This window comes from Sinohyriopsis cumingii, chromosome 10, assembly GCF_028554795.1.
Source record: "Sinohyriopsis cumingii isolate HCF-2022 chromosome 10, ASM2855479v2, whole genome shotgun sequence".
Lineage (NCBI taxonomy): Eukaryota > Metazoa > Mollusca > Bivalvia > Unionida > Unionidae > Sinohyriopsis > Sinohyriopsis cumingii.
The window spans coordinates 102438494-102462543 of record NC_142970.1 but is presented as its reverse complement, the minus strand read 5'-3'; the positions used below and the strand labels follow the sequence as shown (position 1 = coordinate 102462543).

At 33.8% G+C, this 24050-nt stretch overlaps 1 protein-coding gene across 1 annotated transcript in view; it reads left to right on the top strand.

The window, feature by feature from the left end:
• LOC149790736 (scavenger receptor cysteine-rich domain-containing protein DMBT1-like) overlaps positions 1-24050 on the top strand; it is a 200847-nt gene that overhangs the window by 14808 nt on the left and 161989 nt on the right. The window contains exons 8-15 of the mRNA XM_089973259.1: positions 3311-3474; positions 10129-10285; positions 11634-11800; positions 14454-14610; positions 15520-15698; positions 18233-18389; positions 19828-20006; positions 22233-22389. Coding sequence (XP_089829385.1) covers positions 3311-3474; positions 10129-10285; positions 11634-11800; positions 14454-14610; positions 15520-15698; positions 18233-18389; positions 19828-20006; positions 22233-22389 — 1317 coding nt within the window. The remainder of the gene's footprint in view (positions 1-3310; positions 3475-10128; positions 10286-11633; positions 11801-14453; positions 14611-15519; positions 15699-18232; positions 18390-19827; positions 20007-22232; positions 22390-24050) is intronic.

Here is a 24050-nt window from a genome sequence, read left to right as displayed (position 1 = left end):
CGCATGAACGTATACATGTGAGTAGATGTGTACCGTGACATGGTCTTGAACCGGATTATATTGGATCACACCTTTCAGTTTATTTCGTCTGAAACATTACCTGTAGTTTAACACTGATTTTGCCGTGTGCACTTCTCAGGGCGTCTAAATAATGACCTTCCAAAAGAATGTTAATGCAAAGGAATCCAAATGAAGCCAATACTTGCCACGTAATAGTATGCAGGATCAAATGCTAAAATGTGAAACTATTTACTGAAATAGTCGGTGTTGAATGCCTACATGGCCTGTGAGTTCTTTACTTTAATCATGGTAGCTGGTGGTGCTTGAGCGTTTGACAAGTTATTGGTTGCATGCTCAATTCAATGTATAGGCGTTGTAGCAGCGGCTAGGAGCTGTCATTCTGCTTCACTTACCTTAGGTAGACTGTTGATCAACTATAAAGAGACTGGACGATGTGGTTTCTATGATGTGGGTTTCGTTTGATATTAATTGAGCTTGCTTGATAAAACCGTGTTATATTCAATAGACGTATAACCTACTTTAATTATTCAAACTTGTGCTGCCCTGATGGTCCAGTCAAATCAGTGTCATGTATGATTGAACTTTATATGGTCTTTGGTTGTTTTTTTTTAACTCTATATTTAGTACATATCTGATTATACTTTCGCTTACGTTTGGTTGAAAATGGCAGATCTAAGAGATCCGATTCAGATAAGTAATTATGTTTGAATAATCACCAAATAGATTAGTGCTAGCTTCTTGGGGAGTATTAGGTTGTTTCATAACTATAATTATTAGTTTGTTGTCAGGCGGTGATGATTGATTTGCGGAAGAATGGGTTATGTAAGAAATCTTAGGTATGTGCTTTTTATATTTACGTCTCCATAGATAGCTTATCTAGATTTTACTGGTTATTTTTTTATTTGTAGAGCCCATTTTAGCAACAGGTTTCTCAAATAAACTTCTTTTGAGATCTTATATCATAAAATAGACAGTATACCTGACATGTTAAGCCAGCATGGATTAATTTATGAAATGGAACCTACCAAATTACTAACATAAAATAATTCTAAGAATATTCAAAAGCCAAAGTGTTTAATAATTTGAGATAGGAATAGCTCTTTGTATTATATATTCCGTTCGTGTTTCTGGGTACGTGGCGTAAAGTATCAATCTTCGGCTTGGTAATACTTTCATTTAAATCACACAGATTTAAAGCAAGAAACTCCATGCAAGTTCGATCCAAGAGTTTTGTTAATCTATGGACACTGGTTGATTAGAGGAAATAACATATATTACTTGCACATTTAAGAACGCTTCAGTGAAGAACAACCGCTATCTTAACGTGTTTGAAGATAGTTGAAACAGGGACCTCACATTAGGCTATCTCAGGAGATGTTGGACATGCTCCTTAGCGAGAGCCAACACGGGTTATAATATTCTGCTTCCGCCGTGAAATATTGATGATTCAAGAAAATGTTGTACCGAAACAACACTTAAAAGACATTTCTACTGAGATAATTCCTCGCGGTTCACGCTTTTAATTACTCATAAACCTAGCGCAAACTTCAGTCAAGACGTACATGTGTTGTGTATTGGATCGTACAGTTTTAGTTTTGCAAGCTTAGACATCGATGTTCATTGAAAATGAATTAATAATGTAATCCCTAAATTGTGAATAAAATAAACATAGGTTTTCATTCCTGTTACAAAACGGACCTTTACAGCAGTACTAAACAATTAAAATTAGTTAACGATTTAAATAAGCATGTATTAAACTGGCAACATTTTCACTACGCTATTTGGAGTACATGTTAAACAGATGACTTTCATATATGTAATACATCGCAAAAGTTATGTCGATTTTACACATTTTGTGACGGGATAATGTTATTTGTTACCGACTTCAGGTCCTGTTTTTTAATCAAAGCTTTTTGTTTCAAAATCCACTCTTCTTATCTCACATCATACTGACATCATTATGGTACGTATTATTAAGAGAGTTTACCTTAAAGATAAACAAGCTCTCGTAGCAATGTATGTAATGTCGGTATTATCAAATAGTGAAAATGCCTATTGTAAGCTTAGGAAATAACTACAGGCCACTATTTGACCTGTTCGTCATTCATCTGGGCCAATCATGAAAACAGGTAAATTGGCATAGATACGACTGACAGCAAATACAAATGTATTTGCTGTCAATATATATATATATATATATATATATTACGTACGCTGTATTGATGATATACCACGAGATATATAAATATTTCATTAAAAGGAAACGAGGCTTGCCAAGTTTCCTTTTAATGAAAAATGTATACGAGTGGTATATCATTAACACACCGTACATAGTATACATATATTTATTTATATCACATAGAAATACACATATTTGCACTTTTGAATGGAGTCATGTTATACTCCGGACAAATGTGTATTTATTGAGTGAATGAACTCCTCACATGCCTGCGAGTGTGTCCGCTGCAAAATGTAGTTCTCGATTTTTCTTGTTGTTCACAATCACATATGCAAATTGATAAGTTGATTATTCTCTTTTTTGAGTTTCTATTTTTATTCTCATTTATTAAATCAATATAAGACAAACTCATAATTTAAACATGAAATATGGTTTTCATGAAGAAAGTAGTGCATTACAAACACGGTTAACTTCTTATACACTGAACCTGAGCTGTCAGACATTCACGTACTAGGGTTGGATAGAAACTAAGCGAAATGACGAACCAACACGAGGTAATTAAAATAGTTTAATATATTGACAATTCATCTAAGACATAATTCTGCTTTAATTAACATTTCTAAGGACTAAAATCTCTCTCTCTCTCTCTCTCTCTCTCTCTGATTGTTGAACGGTTTGACTAAACATTACCATCATTCATAGGTCTAGAGACATCGTCGTATGACTCAAGCAAAAATCCACAATGCTCGTATTATCATGTATTTTCGCCCGTATCTAGCTACAGTGATCCAGAGAGAGAGAGAGAGAGAGAGAAGGAGGCGACCATTTGGATATTTTTTATATTTAATAATTAATAATTGATTTTTAGAACATTATAACAGGTTTAAGGAACAGAAACAACAAAGCATTACATACGCTAAAGTATGTGCGCGAATCACAATTTGATATTCGAATGGTACTGGAATATCAATTTGCTTTATACCAACACTTTAAATGCCATGTTATTTTTTATGTATGTGGTATAAATATATTCAACCAGCTTACCTATAACCAACCTACTTATCATTCATTCTCTTATTGATAGTTTTGGTTTTCTCGATATATCTAAAGGGATGCGTCACTAAGAGCTTCAGTAGGGTCGAGTGCTTCAGGCCCCATCTGGCTTGACAACGTTTCTTGCAGGGGAATGGAAACCAACATCGCAGGCTGTGGACATAATCCTATTGGTCAGAATGACTGCAGTCATAATGAAGACGTTGCCGTTATATGTCACGGTATATATGAGTAAAAGAGAGAGAGAGAGAGACTATTAACTAATATGGGAAGTCGTAGAAGCTGGCTTCCCTCTTCCGAAATATAGACACAAATAAATAACAAGTACACGGAAAGGGCAAAATGAAAGTAAAATAATGTCTTATGGTGAAAACAAAATAACACATTCATATACTAAGATATACAACGCAATGTAGGAAGATATGTTTTGAATTATTTACTGTTAAATGTATCTATGTTTATTTAAATATTTGTTTATACTTGTGTCTACATTTTGCAGTTATTATTCATGACTATAAATTGCGATGATCATATATCATCTATAGTGAAGATATTAGTTAATTGGTGCACAGGGGTATAACAATTTATTTTAAAGTATCGGGGTGTAGATTGCGTTGGGTGTATAAGTTGCTGTTGACGTACGTGTTTGCGGCTATTAATAATAGTACTAATGACAAAACCTGGTTACTAGTTTGGGATAATTTCCCACTGGAAGGTTATGTCTGGCGGCTGCTGAGAAGAATTAAGTTATTTTCACCGGATAAATATGAATTTTGAAATTTTATATTGAATGTTAAGATCTGTCGAGTAGGCTGTATTGCGACATATAGTCGCAATATACTCTTGAATGCATATTTAACGAGAGATCTTTGCAACCAGACTCATGCTTGTTAAGGATTCTATTCAATGTCGGAATTTTATTTCATATGTTGTAATCAGTCTGCAGACGTGTTTAATGTTTTGTTAAGATAATTTGAGAGGAGACATGTGCTAAGATATTTCATTGGAATTACAGAGTGCTCATCGGACTAAAACATTATTTTGGGACTATCGTGTATTATTAAGGAGTTCTGAACAATATCAGTGTGGCACGTGTGTTCGTGAATCTGAAGTTCTTTAGGAATGTTAGAGTCTTTAAGACTTGACTAGAACATTATGATTAATTTGGATTCGAGTTATAATACGGTATGTTCACTTTACATTTTCAACTTACACCCTTAGTAATTAAAGCATTTGTTACGTTGTCCAAAACGTGTTGGTTTTACTTCTTTCTGGTACTTATTTTATGACTATAGAGTCGCAACATTAACATTGTATGAAATCAGCTATTCGGAAGTTCCAGTGGTACTTTGGTTTGATAAACATTTTAATTTTGCTCTGATTAGGGTGGCACTCCAGCCATTTGGTATACTGTATGCTGACGGGTTTGTTAGGAATAAGGTTGTTTAAGGTTTTGGATGTCTCATTCCCAGGTATGCGTTGATCAGTGATAGTGATTACTGGAGGGCAAATAGGTTGAAAGTAAAGGCCAATAATACCTTTTCAGCATTTACCCAGGTTTTCACTGCAGATTGCGATTCCCATCTTCCTTTTTATCTTTTGGATTTCCTTGTCCAACATGTTCTGTCATAGTTCTACTTGACGAGGCATTGGGATTAATCCCTAGGTCATTGCTTGAATGTCTCTTCGTCATAGTTTTTGTTTTTGTGGATTTAATATGATTTTTCAGCATACGGTAATATATACTTGGCGGCCAGTTTAACTGCTGGAGAAAGAACTGGGGAAAACCCCGATAAGAACCACCAACCCACGGGAAGCTGCTGGTAAGGTTTCTCACATACCGACATTGGCCGAGCCCGAGACCTGCACCTGCATGTGAGATGGCAGAGATTTGTAATTGCGAGCGCTTGAATCCACTGAGTCACACCTTTCCCCCTTCCTGATATCATTTTCTGGCAAAAGGGGATATTTTGAATGCCATGTATTACAAGCTGTGTGCAATTATTAAATAAGTTTAGAGTGTAAATTCATGCTATCTATTCTTTCAATGCTTCTTGATTTGTCGAAAGACACATGGTCCGTATTTGTGATTGTTTCCCCGAAATTGATTGTTGGATTGAATTCGTTTTCTTTTTAAATACAAAACATTTATCGTTGTTTGTCGTTGTTCTCACGTCACATGAACAACTAAGAACTAAGAAACTAAATAATATGGAATTCAAAGAAAAACATTAAATACGAATTATTTGCGATTGGCAAAATGATGCTCCCTGTCAGGCAGGTTATTACTTTCAGTTTCGTACATTTTACCCCAGTGGATAACTGTCGTTTATGTCCTTTTTAAAAGTACCCCTGTATAACATTACCTTTTGTAAGTAGATTTTGAACCATTTAAGCTTATTATTACTGACCCTCATCTTGAGCTGGTTTAGGTCTGTCGGAAACTTATGGGAATATTTTGCCTTAATCAGGGGAACTTGACCACAACAAAACGGTTAGACTAGTTTCAAACTGCTCTTATGCCGCTTTTCAGATATGGTTTTATTTTTCTTATAAATGCAATCTCCGGTTTTCCTGTGCATCTGGACAGATTGAAACCAATACATATGTTAATGGCACTAGTACTAGGTACACGTTTCAAGAAAACGACTTTTGGAAAGTTAAAATAAGCACTAGACAGAAGAAAGAGAATGGTAAGTGTTGTCAAGATGAATGCAAAAAGAGGTAAATAATCTAAGGCAGGTCAGTTTCATCTCTTCATCTGTAATGGTCAAAATATTTTTACAGGAAACGGGAAGAAAGTATAATCAATTAAATCTGTTTAAGGTCACCAAGGGAAATGCTGCAGACCGGGTAAAAATTGGGAGATAGAAAGTGTGCACCAACTGGCCCAGTAATAAGCTTAATAGATTTTTGACTGCCACAATTTGCATCGCCTGTCACATTGAATACAAGTTTATCTGCGAGGGCAAAGTTGATGTAATTGCGAAATGAAATATATATGTAACAATACTAAAATTACTAGTAATAGTAATAACAAGAAAAATGTTAATAAAGATAATGGAGTAATAATAATATAAGATGTAGACTAGGTTCCTGTTATGTAGATGTTGAATCACACGATTTGAAGTTTAACATTGTGGCTGCTTAATAGCATAGAGGGACTGCAGTGGGCTGGCTAGATTTTTGTAATTTAATCCAAATGTTCCCGTTTGTGTCTGAACTGCGTAAGTTCTTTTGTAAACTGTTCGTTGGCTCATCCTGAGAAGGACTTAATTAGCAGCATTTAAAGGATATAATTAGCAGCATTTAAAAGAATTAATTAGCAGTATTTAAAGGTCTTAATTTGCACCATTTCAAGGACTTAATTAGCAGCATTAAAAGGACTTAATTAGCAGTGTTTAAAGGACTTAATTAGCAGCATTTAAAGGACTTAATTAGCAGCATTAAAAGGACTTGATTAGCAGCATTTAAAAGACTTGATTAGCAGCATTTAAAGGACTTTATTTGTAGCATTTAAAAGACTTAAGTAGCAGGTGTTTAAAGAACTTAATAAGCAGCATTTAAAGGACTTAATTAGCAGCATTTAAAAGACTTAATTAGCAGCATTTAAGGGACTTGATTTGTAGCATATAAAAGACTTAAATAGCAGCGTTTAAAGAACTTAATTAGCATCATTTAAAAGACTTAATTAGCAGCATTTAAAGGACTTAATTGGCAGCATTTAAAGGACTTTATTAGCAACATTTAAAAGACTTAATTAGCAGCATTTAAAGGACTTTATTTGTAGCATTTAAAAGACTTAAGTAGCAGGTGTTTAAAGAACTTAATTAGCAGTATTTAAAGGACTTTATTTGTAGCATTTAAAGGACTTAATTAGCAGCATTTAAAGGACTTTATTTGTAGCATTTAAAGGACTTGATTAGCAGCATTTAAAGGACTTAATTGACAGCATTTAAAGGACTTGATTAGCAGCATTTAAAAGACTTAATTAGCAGCATTTAAAGGACTTTATTTGTAGCATTTAAAAGACTTTAGTAGCCGGTGTTTAAAAAAATTAATTAGCAGTATTTAAAAGACTTAATTAGCAGCATTTAAAAGACTTAATTAGCAGCATTTAAGGGACTTGATTTGTAGCATATAAAAGACTTAAGTAGCAGCATTTAAAAGACTTAATTAGCAGCATTTAAAAGACTTAATTAGCAGCATTTAAGGGACTTGATTTGTAGCATATAAAAGACTTAAGTAGCAGCGTTTAAAGAACTTAATTAGCAGCATTTAAAGGACTTAATTAGCAGCATTTAAAAGACTTAATTAGCAGCATTTAAGGGACTTGATTTGTAGCATTTAAAAGACTTAAGTAGCAGCATTTAAAGAACTTAATTAGCAGCATTTAAGGACTTAATTAGCAGCATTTGAAGGACTTAATTAGCAGCATTTGAAAGACTTAATTAGCAGCATTTAAAGGACTTTATTTGTATCATTTAACAGACTTAATTAGCAGCATTTCAAGGAAATAATTAGCAGCATTTCAAAGACTTAATTAGCAGCATTTGAAGGACTTAATTAGCAGCATTTCAAAGACTTAATTAGCAGCATTTGAAAGACATAATTAACAGCATTTAAAAGACTTTATTAGCAGCAATTAAAAGACTTAATTAGCAGCATTTAAAAGACTTAATTAGCATCATTTAAAGGAGTTCGATATTATTATTATTATTATACTGTTTCGCAAGTTTCATAAATCTTTTCTTGCTTTATGGCAAATTTTACCCTTGCAGTCATTTATTGTCATTTTGAAAACCACTACATCCCAAACATACTGGATATCTCAGTGTTTGGATTGTCATGTAGAAATATACATTTCTGCTATAAAAACTATAGCTGGTAAACTCTTAAGCTTTCTTCTGTGCTATTACTTCGGACACTTCGTTTCGGGCAATTGTTTGTAGAGGAAGCATCATCTCTCTTTACACTTGTATGTTCTTGATTACGTGGTTTGATTTGAAACCATCTTAGCTCTTACCAATGATCTGTAAGATTAGTTAGTCTACTGTACGGATGGATCAGAATTTCTGGAATATACACTTAAAACTCTCATAAAATCTGATGTGATACCAGTGCCACCTGAATATATCATGTACATGCATATTTGAGGTGGTATGTAACCATGAAAATGGGGAGATGGACGACTGGGTCGTTATGTGGTTTCTAGTATTTGTCCTTCGAAAACATTTTATACTTAGCGCCCTGCTTTAGCTGAAATTTTGTCAATATTTTTCCACTTATATAACGTTCTTTTATGGTTGACCTTGAGGTTTAGTTATTTTGTTTTAAAACTAGAATAGATAAACCGGATACGAACTCGGATTGCGTAAAGAAGTTTGTTTATTTCATGTCTAGAGTGTCAGTTTGTAGCATATATCGATGACAATCAGTATGAATGCAAATAAAACTCAGGGAGTGAGGATCGAGAACCTAAGAAAATATTCAAAAGGTTACAAAGTTGTTGCAGTTATTATTATTATTATTATTGCAGTATATTATTTAAGATTTTGGTAATTTGTATCAAATTGTGTTATTCAGGATTTTCAAACCGACAAAATATCAATTATTAATTCAATTTTATGTTCAAAAAGTCTGGGCAAAAGAAAGTCCAACATTCTGAGACTGGTGAGATACCGTAATCGATGTAACGCACATATATATGTAAACTTTTGTGATGTTAAAGTTCATGATAGCAAACATACTACGAGGATATAATAAAGGGTTTGACTTATGTTCCCATTGCCTATATTGGGAGCAGATCGTTTTGGAGTTTCCTTTCCTTTCCAATATTGTCCCACTGATCAAAAATATGTAAGATGCGATCTTTTTGCTTATCTAATACTAATACTAATAACTGAATTTCATACGTACGTTCATAGACACAAATCACGCACGTTCACACAAGATATGAAAAAAAAAGAATAATCAACAATTTGCTCCAAGTATTGATGAATTACTACAAATGTAAATGATGAGAATACATCAGACATGCATTAATGTAAGTTTGAATAAAATCATGATCTTTTCGGATTTGAGCAGCATCAGGTCAAAGTACAAGACAAGCAGAGATCGACCAATCAAAAACGGATGAGTGAGTTTTTGATGATTTTTAACCCATAAGAGGGGATTGCGCTGGTTAACGCACAAGTGGTTTTTACGTGGAAAATATTATATAATATTGAAATACGTTTGCGCCACATAAAATAATTATAAATAAACGTCTCACTGATATTTATCATCATATTATTTAACTGCACTTTATGAGAAACATATTCTGGAGCAATCGCACCGTATTACTGCATCGTTTCCTTCCAAAGATTCAGATCGTTCAAAGTGATCAGTAAGCAAGATAAGAAATACATCACTTGCGCTGAAATATGGACCAATTTATGAAAACAAATTTTAAGTATACCCACCCGGATGATTAATTTTAATATCTACGCACACATTGAAAACATCCAAGAAAGATCGTCAATAGGACTGATGGAAAGTTAACTGAGCTGGGGGTGGGGGTGGGGTGCCTTTAATTATGAGGATAAGACCAATCATTATTAAAGTCTTACTTATTTTAATCTTTTATAAAATAAAGAGTGGCATAATTTCGGCAATATTTTCACACACACACACACAGATATATATATATATATATATATATATATATATATATATATATATATATATATATATATATATATATATATATATATATATATATATATATGCGCATTGTATGTTAACGATTTACAGAACCTCTGATAATTCCTTTGGTATTTGGAGGATTTTTAATTTTGAGATCATCTTTGAACCCCATTTGTTTCTTTTTGTAGGTGGTGCACCTTCAATAAACATTAGGTTGGTTGGCGGTTCAGATGCAACGAGTGGAAGAGTTGAAGTCAATATAAATGGCGTTTGGGGCACAGTGTGTGATGATGACTTCACAAATATTGATGCTACGGTGGTCTGTAGACAGCTTGGGTTACCATTGTAGGTAACTTTAGTAAGAGTATCTACAACATTTTGAAATGTGTGTTTTTTATTCATACACTTTTAATAATGTCACCAATATTACATATATTTCTTTGCGAAAGTAATTCGAACAAAAAAATAGCATAAACATTATTCTGTATTTAACATTCCTATGTCACTCGGATCATCTTCATTTTTTTCTGGTTTAGATCTTTTCTTACTTCTTAAGTGTATCTAGTTTCAAATATATGTTTAGGACGTAATTCAAAATTGAAAACTATTTAAGAATGTATAGCACATCATTTGTTTGTTACCTATGTATTAACTTTGATCTATTTAGCTTTGATATGATTAGTAAAGAACATCGACCTTATATTCGATTAGAGTCCTCCGCACTAAACGCGGCATTTACAACGAATAACCTTGTATAAATTAGAAAGAAAACCTTTTCATCAAAACAAAAGCTACCGGATACAAAATATGACTTATTTATGGGATATACAAAAATCAAAGAAAAGATTAGCGTGCTGCATAAAATGAATATATCCTACAAACACAACATACAGACCAACACATTTATGCAAAGAAAGATATATATAAACACTTGGCATCGCAATATTGGACATTCTTTGTTAAAAAATAACATCGAAAAATCTGCTCTAAACATTCTGCTGACTGAATTTATCAATTCTTAATTTGAACAGTAACATCGTGTCTATTATCTATCGGTGTACCACACATAACTTTAGGACAAAACTCTCATGTGTTCATTTATGTATACATTCAATTTTATTTCCGTAATCTTTACTGGAAAATATTATTTTAACGGCTGAAAGATCTTAAAGTAATGGAACGGTCATCCTAATGAATTAATTATGGTGTTATTTAGAAGCTGTGGTACATGAGAGTTGTTTACTTTAATAAATGAATGAAATGTTCTAATACATCATTTGATTTTAATCCACTTAACGTTGAAAGTGTTTTGAAAGGTTCCTAAATAGATATTTGCTATCTATTTTATATGACAATACACACATTTACTGAAAACTCGTCCTGTTTTTAAAACCGAAGTAAGCGACAACTCGAGGTAAACTCGTTTCGGTGACTTGGAGCATAACAGAGGATAAGTAATTCTGTGAATGCAATTTGGTTTCCAAATAAATTAATATTAAGAAAATCATTAAAGTCCATTACTTATATCCTACATTTATCGTTACCGAGGGATAAAATATTGAATTTGGGACACGTAGATTCGGATGGAGTTTACATCGAAATATTTGCATAAATGGGCATAATAACTGTTATCTTTCAAAAGGTCCGATGGTAAAGCACACTTCGATATTTTAAGATTTTGAATCAATTGTAGCGATGGGGCTACTGCCATTGGAAGTGCTTACTTTGGCGCAGGAAGTGGTCCTATATTATTAGACGATGTTAACTGCCAAGGAACAGAAAACAACATATCTCGTTGTTTGTACTCAAGCACTCACAATTGTCAGCATACGGAGGATGTTGGAGTCAGATGCAGCACAGGTAGCGTAAGAATGAATGTCATCTACTAGTGTTAATAATAATAATAATAATAATAATAATAATAATAGTAATAGTAATACTCATATTATTATTATTAATTTTGCTAATAATAATCATCCTTTTCTTCTAATTCTTCTCATGAGTATCATTATTAAGTAAGTGGATTTTAGTTTCATTGATATGATCTAACCCTTTCATGCAGCTATTATTAGATCTAGACATAATGTGTATTTTGAACCGATTATCAGTTACGAAAACATTAGTAGTTCGAAAAAAACCCAACAGCTTATGGTAGCCATCATTTATTTGTATTGGCTTATTTCATTTATACATGCTTGTTCTTTAATTAGGCGTAATTTGAAAATAAATATCATCAGTGTTCAATTGAGAAACGATTATATTTTGTATAGAACATTCTGTCACTTTTATATTTACTTTCTAATGCAGCATACATTAAATTATTTCATTTTTTAATTGATGAATAATTGTACCATATAATGTGTACATTTTTAAGCCATTTTTTCCAATGGGGCATGCAACTAATTAGCAGCACTGAAATGCCTTAATCAAGCAAATAATTGACCCATATATTTCGACGATCTAATGGTCTGCAACGGAACCCATATTATTGAACGTCAGCAACATATAATATTAATGTGTGTTTAAAAGTCGGTAGACAAATATCGGTTCAAACGCAGGAAATCAAAAAATGTTTGTTTGGACTAATGCTGTTTACAAAACGTCATGCTAAATTAAAGCTCTATCCTACGGTTGTCTTATGTTTGTTTAAGAAGTCAAATTTGTTTTTTATTTACCGTAAAATGACTTTCTTTTAACATATTCGATTCCACAGAGATAAATAGAAAAAATGTCCTGCATTTAATACGTGTCGTGCAAGCAGATTGGGAGCAGCTGCGAGATTGTTCTTAAGTTATATAATTATTTAGTAAGATCTGAGCTTGCTTGATTTTGTCGGTATCAGCTTGACAATCTCACCTGAAGATGATTAATCCGATAACAGGAAACAGTTCGGGACATAGATTTTGTCTGAGTACATTACTATTAGTTTGTGCAATTTGCCCTGAAATTTGCCTGAAAGTCAAATTTCCTTTCAGTACGTAGAGTGTAAGAAAACGGAACACTAATTGGTCCAAAACCTATGATTCATGTGAAAAGTATTGATTGATTTACATGCCTGCGACTGCATATGAAATCCATTCATAGTTGCAATACAGCAAGCTAAAACATTCAAGCCTAAATAATTAATATATATATATATATATATATATATATATATATATATATATATATATATATATATATATATATATATATATATATATATATATATATATATATATATATATATATATATATATAATTTCGACAGACTGATGACACAACTGCCACGGTACATTTATAGACTTAGCTCTGAATACGTACATGTACATTCTGAGGGCTGTACAGTATCGTTGACAAAACGCCTAATGACTAATTCATTTTTAAAGTGTACATTAGAAAAGTTTGGAAAGAATGGGTGAATACATGGGGGATATGTAAAAAGTACAAAACAAGATAAGTGCTTTTTCCGCGTTGGGGGCAAGGCCTCGTTTTATACGACGAATATAGTCTTGATCTGACGGTCTCGATATTTCGTATCGACCTTCACCTTACTTTATCTTGTAGTACTTCACATTGTCATTTATGTGCAATCGGGACATTATGCGCAAATCTTCATGTTTACATTTCGGAACTTTACGTTTTATAGTCCACTATAGCCATTGTTGTATATAAGTGAGGTTGAACGCTAACGCTGCTACTCATTTGGTTTCCGCACAATCACTTTAGTCGCCCACGATTCACGAGTAACAATTGTTGTGGGTAGATTGTACTTCGAATAAGACAGAATCGTATAGATTGCAGGCACGGAAGGTCGAAGATACCTGTGACTGAAAACGGGGAACGGCTTCCGCATAACAACTGGAGTTCTCCAATATTTATAGTTATTCCAGCTTGTGGACAACTTGCACTTAAGATAATATAATATCCTCTTGATTTGACGCTTACAATAGCAAATTTCAATTCCTCTCTGACTGCAAAAAAAATTAAATGGTTTCTTAGAACAACGTAGGTTGTCCATCATCTACGATAACCAAGCCATGTTCTTGATCCAAGGAAGATTATGGATTTGCTGGTCGAAGAGACAGAGGTCAAAGTGATTGTGACTAAAGGAACAGAACTTGTCTCATTGCTAATTGCTTGCATTTTATGTACAGAAGAAGCAAATTCATTTCTTATCTTGTGTTAGCTTACTGAGCTGAAACAATACAAATTGTTTCCATACAATAACATGGCTAAACTAAACTTCTTGTATGGCTTGCACTTGTGGTAAGGAAGAGGGGTGTGGTGGAAATTTCAAAAATCAATGTTACGAAGTCAAAGACGATATATAATGTCCCCACAAATATATTAGGGTTTTTATATAACTATCTAGGCGTCAGTCGTGTTAATTTAATAGCAAATACAGGTAACTGTATCTGCTTTTTAACGAAAATTGTCAAATCGTTAATAATAACCACACAACATCTTGTTATCTTTTGCAGTATAGTTTCGAAAAATTTATTTTCGATTCCGAATTTAACTCTTGTTAAAGGTGCCAGCACAATGTCCCAGGTGAGGCTGATAGGAGGAATAGGTGGCTCAGAAGGGAAGCTGGAAATTATGCACAACGGAGAATGGGGTACAGTCTGCGATGACTCATTTGACAGCTCGGCTGCCAAGGTTGTCTGTAGGATGCTACATCTGTCGACGTTAGTTATTTACTTACTTAACTTTCATATTTATTCCTCCATGCTTGCATTATTCATATGGACTAAAATCAATATCCGCCAGTATTATGCCATCTGTTTCTTTGGTCCTTTGGACTCGCTATGCTTCTACGTTTCTTTGTGTGTGCCAAATCCATCTCCATTTTCTGTAGCAATTTCTGTTTATGTCAGTGATTTGTTCTTTCAAATCTCCAGAACAGTAATTCATATATCACTTGGTCCGAAAAGATACTGAAAATATTCATTGTCATTGTATGTGCTAATTTTCTTGAAGAATGATATAGTTATTGATTAAGAGTGTTGATATCTGATGCTATAGATTTTTAGTTTGCTGCAATGCAGTGATTTCATTGCATGATCCAATGAAGACAATACAAAATAAAGACTTTCACTCAGTTTTCTCAAGGAACTTTGATGGATGTTGAAAATATAAACTCCTTCTAACTACAATCTAATTGAGCGCTTCACTTGATTGTAACTATCTATCTATCTACCTATCTATTTATCTATCTATCTACAGATATGCTGAGCTTAGCTTATCTTTGTCGAGGGCTAGTTTATCCAGCTTAGCCGATTTTCTAGTATACATATAGTTAGCTTTTATATAGGAAAATTATCTGTGGTGTGTTAAACTTTCTTTCAGATCGTGCACTTTAAAGAATTATTAATAACCGTACTTTTAATCACAGCGTTTGATGATAAGGATGGTAATTTGCTCTTCTTTGGTTAACGTTTATTTTGATGTGGAAAGTACAATTGTTGGTATCAGGGTGCAATGAGGTTGCAGCAAATAATATTTAATATCAAGTTACTGCTGAGAAATATATTCGACTATTTAATATGTGACATAAGATATTATTTTCCAGCTAATAAGAAACATATTTATTTTAGCGATGGAGCTGTAGCAGTTAATGCAAATCAGTTCAGCACCACAAGCTCCTCTTCATTACGGATTTGGCTAGATGATGTTAACTGTGCTGGGACTGAATCGAGTCTTGACTATTGCAGCCATAGAACATGGGGAGAAAACAATTGTGATCACAGCGAGGACGTTGCGATCAGATGTGAAGGTGGGTTCATATGTACATGAAAAGACCCGTTCCGACGGAAAGACTAGATCAACACCTCACACTTTTGAGATCGGGTCACTTTAGTTAATGCTTTCATCATATGCGTTTATTCTGTCTATTCATATAGACTAATTCAATACATTTCTGGTTGGGCAAAGTTTTAACGAGTCTCTAGAGTAGACAACTCATGATTAAGGTAGCTTTTACCGGTACTGTTTTGGGACATTTATCTTGAAGAAGTGCAGCAAACTACCATATTCCGACGGTTCAGAACGTTGTGCTACTGTCGGTAAGAAATACATGTACTAAACATATGGTATTATGCACAATATGTTTCTTTGAAAATGTATTAGTTGTTTCGGCTTTTCAATGCTGCCACTTTTAAAAACCTTTCATGCACAACATTTGCAACTGAACGTGTCGCTTGAGCGTATTAAGGTATATATTTATTTTTATGTGAGTCATTTAGTATTTAGACATTATGTCATTATATACTCTTGTCGTTTTTAAAACGCTACCAGTGCACTCGAAAACAAGAAACTAAAAGTATCTGAAAACGAGGCCCAAGGCATCCAGGGGCTAACTCTTTCTTCGTCGTGCCCTTTACTAAATGGTTTACCATTCTTACATGATGGAGAAATATATCTTTGCACTTTGACAAACAACAAACAAACAAAGAAACAGTCTTTGAAAAGTGATGTCCAAGACATCGATGTGTTAATCTTCTTCTTCTGGTATTAACTAATGAACATAGGAAACGGTTTATTATTTTCACATGATGGAGAAAGTTAAAAAGAATCAAGAAATATCTTGAACAATTTAGCATTTATCGAAAACTTTATTTCTAAAAAAAGACGGTAGCAGTATATGTAGACATTAGCAGAGGTAAATTCGGAAGAGATACACTCATATATTTTGGTTGCTTGCCTCTACAAACATTGTCAAGACATGTAATAAACTTGCACACAGTGTGCACTATTGTCACCACGTAATAGTTCGCTGACTTATTTCCTGCTTGATATTCACTGGAAACGCTTGATGAGTGTTCTTATTTCTTTATTGATAACTGTTATGTCTTCTTGCCCGATGATTAGTTCGATAATATAGTTATAGTAGCAGGACAAAAATCAGGTGGTACGGGCCTATATTGGCAAGTCTGTAATACAAACCTCTATTGTATTATAAATCTCTAGTAACGTTTCTACTCCCCGATTGGCAAGCCCTTATTACTTCTTGAAATGTGGCAGCACTTCCATAAAGGCTTGGACAGGACACCCGCTTGAGAAACATGGGTACATGTACAACATAGCTTTACAGTTTTGATAGAGGAACGTTCCATGTTATGTGCCATCTAACGAGTACCTGAAGTTTGATGCTATCGTCAGCGAAGAAGAATACAACTTAAAACATTAGAAAACCCGAAACAATTATTCAGAATTCTGCTTCATTGTAATGGTTGAACGCGCTAACAGAAATATATCATATTCGCTTCGTCACTGTGATTTGGTCTTCGTAAAACAACACATTGTACTTACATTGTGTTATGAATAGGTCAAGACATGAACTTAATCATAATTTGACAGGCGTTGGTTGAGTTTAACCCATTCTTTAATAGATTCTCATAATATATAGATACCTGTCTGTGCTTTTGTTTCGGCCAATATCGTCTTCACAACTCAATAAGCAGCAAACTGATCTCATCCAAAACTCAAAAGAATAACAGAGAAATAAAATGTATAGGACTAAACAACTGCAATTCATTATAAAAATCGTTTTAAGCAATCTGTTATAATCTTAGCATAAGGTTTAGGTCTCTGCTCAGAATAAGCAGTATCATGTGTTTTACACGTACACATTATATGGTAAACATATGTAATCTCGTACATGTGAAATATATGCTTGTTACCATACATTTAAACAGGTGAAATAGATCTTACACATAACTACTATATTTTGAGCACACTGTACATCTAGGGATTCTGATACATTGAACCAATATGTTCTTTATGTGCGTTGTGCGTATGCAAATAAAAAACGCATATTAGGACATAAATGTTGAAAACATTTAGTAACGTGCCGTTAACACATCTGGTGTTACAAATATAATTAAGAATGATATATAAATCGAAGCATATGTTTTACATGCTATATGTCCTGTGCGATTGTTATCAATTGAAATTAATAATCTCTGCTTACTTTGACTATGCATGGTAAGTGACATAATTAATGTAGTCTGGCCAGAGCGCCATAATGAGTCCTGAGTTTCATTTGAAAATGAAATATTGAGAATAAAATTCAAGAAAGGCTATCTTTGATTTCCAATAAAGCTATATGTGATATTGTTCACATTCAAGCCTTTTTCGGAAAAGGAAAAGACTACTTGCACTGGAGACTGCAACACATGGATGCATGTTTGTTTTACTAACATAACAGTTCCAATCTGAAATACCGAAAACAGCATTGACAATTCACAGATTATCATAGAGTTTGTAGACTAGTTTTAAGCTTGATTTTGAATTTAACTCTTCTTCCAGTTACCAACACAATAACCCAAGTGAGACTGGTAGGAGGAATAGGTGAATATGAAGGAAAACTGGAAATTATGCACAACGGAGAATGGGGTACAGTCTGTGATGACTTATTTGACAACATGACTGCCAAGGTTGTCTGTAGGATGCTACACATGCCAACGTTAGTTACATACTTACGTACTCACTTTCATACATACTGGCTTAATTATTTAGGTTCGGATAGGCTACTACCAATGTGCGCCAGAATCGTTTGTTCTCGGATCATCTCGTTACGTTTCATTTTGATCTATTTTAATGTTGATAATAAGATACTGAAACTTTGTCTTTAAGATACCCATCAGTTCCTCGGTTCAGTGCATTGCACAGATTTCTATCATCCTGTGTATGCCAAAATCTATTCCAACTTTTCTTCAGCATTTTGTTGCGAATATAGTGCTTTAGCAACACTCATGCTTTGTGTACGATTGCGAGAATATGAGAGCTAAGTGGCTATCAAAAGAACATAACGAGGCAGCCAATACTGACTAGTCTGGGTAGATCTCAATGGAGAGACAGGAATACGAGTCCGAATTAATGCTAATTGAGCCAAACGAGTCACCCTGATATCCGTAGTTTTCTGTGACTATATTATTCGAGTTCATTGACAACATATGATTTTGTCTTTCCCTTTTGTATTACATATGTTGGAAAAGAATTCTGTCTTTATACGCCCGTGTTGAATGTGAAACATATTATATTGTGATAAGAAGCCGGCGCAAGACACCACCTGTTAAGGTCCCGCACCTGACGCCAAATTCGGATCATTGAATAGAATACTCATATTTCACACCGATGCCTATAAAGTAATATATGTTATTTTATCGTTACGTATATTATTTGTGATTTTCTGAAAGAAACTTATGTCCTACATTTGCTGGTTATCATCATTTTGTAGACTCAAACCGTTTCATCAAATATTATGATAAAACACAATATATCTTTTGTGTGCAAACCATTATGAAATAATACAAAGAGAACACAGGAATATATACAAACCATAAGCTACGAGATGAAAATATCAAGTGACGGTACACAAGAAGGGACGACAAGAGATGATAGGACACATACAGGAAACAAAAAATGCATGCGCACACATAAATAAGGCTGTTAAATTTAGTAACATTTAATTGATAAATTATATATATTTTTCATTCGTTGTTCGTATTTTTGGTCACATAATGTGCACGTTAAAGAATTAGCAATATATATATAGAATTATGGTACTCTCTCTCTCTCTATCTCTCTGTCTCTCTCTTTATATATATATATATATATATATATATATATATATATATATATATATATATATATATATATATATATATATATATATATATTAGATCTTAACATTTGATGAAGAGTATGCTTAATTAATATCATGTAATACAAGTTTTATTTGCGGCGGGAAGTAACATTTTATAACTGTACGTTCAGTGAGGTGGTACCCACATAATATGTGGTTTGAATTTACGAAGAAAATACAGATCCAGTGAGGTTCGTTTTTGGAAATACTTTATTTCCTGCTAATATGAGAGATTTTTTATTTCTTTTTCTTTTAGGGACGGTGCTATGGTCGCTGCTGCAAGTCAGTTTAGCACTGCCATCTTGTCTTCATTACGAATTTGGCTAGATGACGTTCACTGTGCTGGAACGGAATCGAGTATCAGCTACTGTAGCCATAGAGCATGGGGAGAAAACGATTGTTCTCACAGCGAAGATGTTGCGGTCATATGTGCAGGTGGGTTCAATTATTTGCACGTGACAAGGTCCATTCTGGTTGTAAGAAAAACGCAAACAATGCTTCATATTTGAAGATAGGGCCATTTAAATTAACGCTTTACGCATATGCGTCAACTCTGTCTATTAATTTAGACGAATTCATTATTTTCCTGGTTGGCCAAAATTCTAATGTGCTCTAGGTTAAGAAACTCTGCATCAAGGTAGTTTTTACCGATTCTCCGCTTTGGGACATTTGTCTTGAAGAAATGCTGCAAGCCACCATGTTCAGACGGTTCAGAAAGTTTGGTCTACTTTCGGTAAGAGCTACATGTGCTGGACGCATGATAATATGCACAATACATGTTTAGTTTCATGAATGTTAAGACTGATTTTGTCTGAGTTTGAGCTCCCTGCTCGTGCTACTTTTATACGTTTTCCATCAGCAAATTTGTAACAGAACACGCTGTGTGAGCGTTTTTACATACGCTAACATTTTTATGTAAATCATTAGTAAATTACGTTATATATCATTATATACGGTCTAACACGGTTGCTGACTTCCAGCGTCTACTGGTGCACTTGTAAAATAGCAAACAAACAAACAGTCTTTGAATGCGATGTCCAAGACATAGAGGTGTTAACACTTTTTCTTATCCTAACGTAGGAAACAGTTTATTATTCTACATGATGAAGAAATGTAAAAGAGATAAGAAATTTCTTGTACATTTTAACATTTTGCGAAAATGTTCTTTCTGAAACGAGACGGTAGCTGTATATGTAGACATTAGCAGAAGTAAAACGTTAGATGAAACTCACATATATATCGGTTCATGTTATAATAAACCTGCACTCAATATGCACCATTGTCACGAAGCAATAATTCGCTGACTTATTTCTCGTCTGGTTTTGTTTTTTTCAAATGCTACAGGAGCATGCTTTAATTGTTTCGTTATTTGTTATTGCTGTTTGGTATTGTTTGATGCTAAGCTTGATAGCAAAGTCAAAATACTAAGGTTATAATCTGATGGAACAGATCTAAAGTGGAAAGTCAATAACATAGATCGCCACCTACTAAGGTTTACGTTTACGTATCTGCACAGAAAGAAAATAGTACCATTTGATATACGGATATTAAAATATATGCTAAATATTTGTAAACTCACGCATGTGAAATATATGTTGAGTATCATTCATGTTACACGAGTGTTAGCCACATACTTTAACAAGTGAAATGTGATATTTGTGACGATTACCCAACACGTTACACTAATGAACGATTCACATACATTAAACAGATGAAATGTAAAATATATGCTAATTAACAAACGTGATACCTATGTGAATCACATACCTTTAACAGTTTTAAAATATGGAACAGAAAGACATTATATATCGAACAAAATTTACAAAGCAGTCATAGGACATTTAAATGATATGTTTTCCATCTATGTTTCGTATATGTAGATCCACAAACATATAATGGGATGACACATTGAAAATATTTTGTCACATATTGTCAGCATATGTGGTGTTCAGCCTATGATTATGAATGATATGTGAATCAAAGCATAGGATTTACAAACTATGTAAATTATAATGTGCATTTTATCAATTGGAATTGATGATCTCTACTTACTTTAAGTATGTGTGGCAAGTGACAGAATGCGTGTATTCTAGTCAAGGTGATGTAGTTAGTCCGACTTTTCACTGGAAAACAAATCGAGAATAAAATGCAGAAAAGGATATCATTGTGTGGCAATAGAGCAATGCGAATCATTTTCTATTGTCCACATTAACAACTTTTCGTGGGAATGGAGAGCCTACTTGTGTTAGAGATTGCAAAAAAGTATCCGCGAAAAGTTTTCACCAATAAACTCTTATTGGCTTTTTCCTATAAATGAAAATATGTAATTTTGCAGTTTAGTTTCACCAATTAGTTAAACCAAGTTTCACTGCAGACCCATCTTTGATAGTTTCTAATAGACTCTGTGATTGGAAATCAATGAACATTAGTTTTGTTTATGTTAGTTCATAGTACATTTCTTGTATATATAAAACGTTAATCTGCATTAATATAAAAATTACACAAATGAGAGGGTTACGAATAATTCCGGCGTTTAAATCCTTCAGCTCAGATGAACAATAATTTCTGAACTTAATTGCTCTGAACTACGATTGAGGCAAAAATGTCCCAACACCCTACAATGTAAGAAACATTTGATTACATGTTCATTAGTTTCTCTAGGTCAAGCCACATACGCCCCCGTGCGACTGGTTGGGGGTGCCGTACCTTACGAAGGACGCGTCGAGGTTTATCACAATGGCCACTGGGGGACGGTGTGTGATGACTATGCGGACATTAATTTTGGTATGGTCGTTTGCAGAGAGATAGGATACCCAAGGTTTGGTTTAGTTCTTTACTTTCTTCTTTCATTCTAAATTTTATTCGTTGTTTTCACAACTTTGTGCAGATTTCGTTATTGGGCTATATTCGCCACCGCCTACGTTTAGGTTGATCACACAAGAGCAGCCTTTCAGCAAGGGGAAATCAATATTTTGTAAATTTACATGTAAAGGTATTTATTTGCATTATTCTTCCAAACGAAACCATACAACGTTCAATAAATTACGTATTTATATCTTTATTGTACTTGTTGGAAGAAATATTACTGCGTGATATTTAGAACAGTGCGATACTGAGTGACAGAAACTTCAAACAGTACCGTACCGGTTTACTAAATTTGATTTCCGAGGGCACGCCAGCAATAAATGTTTCTGTTTATGTACATCGCGTAAATGTTTCAGCTCTAGGTCTACATCTGCCTTAACTTCCGGTGCTAGTGCAACTAATATTATTTTTTAACGTTGAAAACTAGGAATGAGGTGTATTGAAATTTCATCTGTCGTACAAGATTAAATCCGAAAGACAAACATTGACATCTTATAGACAAGCGTTCAGTTTTATTAGTTTAAAAAGCAGGAAAATTTGAAATTCGCATATTTATAAGAGGTTAGTTTTGTTTTCTGTAGTGATTTTCCGCTTCTCCATACTGGTTATAAAATAGGTTCAACTTTGCAAGATGGGGCTAGTATATCGGTCTTTAGACCGAAAGTGGGCAACTTTATACCCTAACTTTAGATCATCCCGGGCTGGCTACCATCGCGTGTCTTTGGACATAAAACTCTACACCAACTGCCTCGGCACCATTAACCTATTTGAGTTACTGCTCTGTCAGACACCAAATTCCAGACTATACAGTTCAGTTCGCATGAGCCCAAGGCAAATATGTAGTACTTAAGAGCTGAATGTAACACCTATCTTGCAATCCTTTCTAAAAGTTGTATATTCCATATATTTCAAAATTAGCTTTTCTTTCTGTTACGTTCTCAGGAAATAATGCATGTATTATCTTGTATAGTATCTTAGTACAACACATTATTTATTAAACTTCGCGGCATCAGTTATATTTAAGATTGCAAATAATTATATACATTTATATTTATGTTTATATTCACACTTAAATGTAATCTTACAAGGTAGTCAGATATATTCTCAATACTGACTGATAACAGGTTTTCTTCAGTTGTCGTGCAGTTACGATTATTAGCTCATTTGCTGTCCATTACAAGGTTAAATTGAGATCAAAGTTGCGTAGAACAACCACATGTTCTGACACAAAAGTACATAAGAAGAATCGGCCATGTAAAATATAGGCTGGTCTATGTGGAAGAGCTACCTCAATTATTTTTCTGCAACGTATTTTGTTTTATTGTTTTTCGAAATAACCTTGTTGAATGTTTAGTCTTTGCAAAACCTGACGCGCACACCTTTTTTCACAGAGATGCATCTTGTCATTTTGCCATTTTCAAAGATAAGTTTATCTTTTAAGAAAGATTGTCAACGCTAATAAAAGATCCAAAGTTTTAAATTATGATGGTAACGTACAGAAGCTAGTTCAAAAAATCAGGTTATGTCAAGTTCGCGCAATTTTGATGTTATTTGTAATATTAGCTTTAAGTCTTATTAAATATTTATGTTATAGCGGAAAACTCTTGTTTTCCC